Source organism: Salmo trutta, chromosome 2 (assembly GCF_901001165.1).
Source record: "Salmo trutta chromosome 2, fSalTru1.1, whole genome shotgun sequence".
In the NCBI taxonomy this organism is placed as follows: domain Eukaryota; kingdom Metazoa; phylum Chordata; class Actinopteri; order Salmoniformes; family Salmonidae; genus Salmo; species Salmo trutta.
The window spans coordinates 59381171-59385083 of record NC_042958.1 but is presented as its reverse complement, the minus strand read 5'-3'; the positions used below and the strand labels follow the sequence as shown (position 1 = coordinate 59385083).

The 3913-nt window shown below is 40.0% G+C and overlaps 1 protein-coding gene across 1 annotated transcript; it reads left to right on the top strand.

Moving 5' to 3' along the window:
* The first annotated feature begins 1364 nt into the window (after positions 1 to 1364).
* Positions 1365 to 3913, top strand: LOC115159171 (homeobox protein Dlx3b). Its single transcript, XM_029708635.1, has 3 exons — positions 1365 to 1884; positions 2724 to 2908; positions 3168 to 3913. Exons 1-3 carry the CDS (start codon positions 1542 to 1544, stop codon positions 3477 to 3479), a joined length of 840 nt encoding a protein of 279 aa, XP_029564495.1. The 5' UTR covers positions 1365 to 1541; the 3' UTR covers positions 3480 to 3913.

The window sequence follows — 3913 nt, the reverse complement described above, 5'->3', positions numbered from 1 at the left end:
AGGACAATGACCCAACACACCTCCAGGCTGTGGAAGGGCTATTTGACCAAGGAGAGTGATGGAGTGCTGCATCAGATGACCTGGCCTCCACAATCACCCAACCTCAACCCAATTGAGATGGTTTGGGATGAGTTGGACCGCAGAGTGAAGGAAAAGCAGCCAACAAGTGCTCAGCATATGTGGGAACTCCTTCAAGACTGTTGGAAAGCATTCCTCATGAAGCTGGTTGAGAGAATGCCAAGAATGTGCAAAGCTGTTGTCAAGGCAAAGGGTGGCTACTTTGAAGAATCTCAAATATTAATTATATTTTGATTTGTTTAACACTTTTTTGGTTACTTGGTTATTTCATAGTTTTGATGTCTTCACTATTATTTTACAATGTAGAAAATAGTAAAAAATAAAGAAAACCCCTTGAATGAGTAGGTGTGTCCAAAGTTTTGATTGGTACTATATATATCAGCACCTCAACTTTCGCCACAATCATTCAACCATACACTAGGGAGCAGTGTTGCCCATGCTTTCAACAAGACATTTTTTTGAGTGTTTTTTGTTTAAAAAATAATGGCATAGAATATCATGGAAGGTTTTCAAAATGACTAGAACCTTGGGATAGTCTAATGTCTGGATGATGACCATATCACCCAAAAAACTACAGAACCTGGATGTAATGTGACTTCGTGCATCAACTTCACATACTTTTTGAGACCGAATCAATGAGCACTCCTTTAACAGAATGACAATAACAGTAACAGTTTGTTGTTTTTGGAGATTGGCATAGATTTTGGAACACGCACGCATGCACACACAAGCACACACACAAGCACACACACACAACAAATAATTTCCTCAAAGACATTCAATGGAATGGTCTCCTTATCCTTTTGATCTCTTCTCATTTTGAATTAGAATGGATAGGCTAGAGGCACAGTTTGGCCCCCTTTGAATAAGTAAATACGATGTCCTAATTCTGTATCTTAGCTCTTCTCAAGAACAAGGACAAGTAATGAGACAGACGTTCTGGCTACAGTGGGTGGGATACGTAGTAGGCCACAAGAGTGCCAGTACTCTTTGAGCTCCATTTCAAACAAAGCACAAGATCACTCAAGAAGCCATGTAAAGTTTGTTTATAGCTTTTTTGCTGTGCTTTGGAGTGATGTTGTCAACAGCTAAATAACTCTAACTTGCCTCAAAAAGCCAGACCTGACTCGCCAAAAGGCATGCGTGTTTAGGCACTTTTGGCCAAGTGTAGGTTTTACATACTGAGCGCAACTATTTCGCCTGGAGGAAAAGAGGGAGAGAAAAAAATATTGACTGGAGCCAATGAAAACGCAGTATCCATCCCAGCGCTCTATAATTCATTTTCGCCGGGGTAGAGCGCAGCCACAACGGAGTTACTACAGCTAGGAGAGTTTGAGGACTTGCTCTCCAAGGACTTGCGTTTAGGGCGCACTACTGACTATATCTCTTCACTGCGATTTATTTTAACACTACTGCACAAACGTTCTGTATTTACGAATTATCGTGGACTTTCTTGTCTACCCATGATGAGTGGACAGATTTATGAAAAGAAGATAGCGAGCATTTTGACCGATCTCCCCGGATCTATGAGTTGCCATCCGAGCTCCAAGGACTCTCCGACTCTTCCGGAGTCCTCAGTCACGGACATGGGTTACTACAGTGGACAAACGGCTCACAGCCATCACGAATATTATCAGAGTCAAACATACGGGCAACAAATGAATGCCTACCATCACCAATTCAATCTGAATGGAATGGGTGGTGCGGGAGTTTATCCCACCAAATCTGAATACCCTTACACAAATGCCTACAGACAATATGGACATTACAACAGAGATCATCTGCAGGCTTCACCTCAAAGCTCAGGTAAATACTGAAAATATTGGAATTATTTCTGTGTTATATTTTGCCTCATTTCGATGTTTACCCACTGAATCGTTTCCGTGTATGCGTAAATGGAGAGGAGGAAGAGAGAGACGGATAGGCTACATACATAGTGTGGAAAAAAAACATTCAGGTAGTCTCTTGGGTAGTTTTGTGTTGTATAGGTCTGCTCTATCTGGGAACCATCTAACATATATTGGTTGACTATTCCAGTTAAACGAAATAGAAGGAGATAGCAGAGATAGCGAAAACCATTAAAGGGCCTGCTCTGTCATAGTCATAATTGGGTTTCAGACATATCATTCATTTCACCTGTTAAAATCATATTTTGTATAGGTGGGATTTATTACAAGTAGAGTGAATAGAGTGAAACTACAATACTGAAGTTGAAACCATGGTGCTAATAGATAGCCGTTGATGAATAATATAGCAAGTTATTAACAGCTAGTCATAAACCATTATGGTTAGTAATTGCAGTGATAGCGACTGTATGCGAATCACTTGGCAGATATTTAGGGATATTATATAAAATATTGACCAACTATTGAGGTTATTATAGCAGGCTGAGCATGATCGAGACTTTTTCCATATATTTTAGCATTGCAACATGGAAATATTGCTATTGCTACTTCAACTAGCATATAACAATGTAATAATGATAATAGTATTAATATATTATCACAATAATAACATGCCATTTTTATTGATTATAACTTATTATTATTATCATTATTATTATTACATTGTTTTGGCATTGTTAAATGTTTTTTATAAACTGATACTGAGAACTAATGATGCAATTGCTGCTTCTTTCTTTGTAGTGAAAGAAGAACCCGAGCCTGAAGTTCGTATGGTGAATGGAAAACCAAAAAAAATCCGCAAGCCGAGGACAATTTACTCCAGCTACCAACTAGCAGCGTTGCAGAGACGTTTTCAGAAAGCGCAGTACCTCGCCCTCCCGGAGAGAGCCGAACTTGCGGCACAACTCGGTCTGACACAGACACAGGTAAATATCAAATTATTCATAGGAAGCCTACGCTATTGTTTCATTGTATTGTAAAAAAGAAAAAAAGCATAGTTTATTAAAAAATTGCATTTGAATATTGACAACTACAACAAAAGTTCACACAAAACCTTTTTGGATGTGTGTTCTTGAGCCAGGTGTCCTTATAACGTAGACCGGTCAGCCTACCTTTATCAAAATGACGATGTTCATTGTTTGAACATGACTTTAAGACTAATAACATTCATCTCTTTCCTAACAGGTCAAGATTTGGTTCCAAAACCGGAGGTCCAAATTCAAGAAGCTTTACAAGAACGGCGAGATTCCTCTTGACCACAGTCCAAATGCCAGCGATTCCATGGCGTGCAACTCCCCGCAATCGCCGACGGTCTGGGACAATAACTCTCTCACTACCCCCGCCATCAGGCCCCAGGTCCCGCAGCCGCCCCTCAGCTCGTCGCCCCCCTACCTGGAGGATTATAACAACCACTGGTACCAACAGGGATCGCATCTACAGCACCCCGGCGCAGTGCATCACTCAGTACCACAGCAAAGCGTTGGGGCTGTTTATTAACAAAGACTAAACATAGAGTTTTAATACGAGGCCCTTCCACATCAAATGAACTTTACAGAGCTCTAAAAAGTAGAAGCTGGCGCTGGCTTGTTTTTGGACGTAGACCTGACAGAAGTGAAAGTAGGTATTTCCCTGAAAAGCTGGGTAAACCATTTTTACTGTAGGCTAGCTTACCTAACACGGGAAGAATAATGACAAAACTGTTCAGTTGATCCATATTAAATCGTGGATATGGGTTTGCAGAGCATGCGTCAGAAACTCAGGTCATAATTTATATCGATTTGTACAAAATGTCGAAGGCTGTACATAGGTGTTAATAGAAAGCAGAACCACTAAGTTCATATTTGTTTGGAATGGAAACCTTTTTATATTAATGTTGTAATTAGTATGTTATTATTGCCTTTCTGTCAAAACGAATAAAGATATCAATTGAA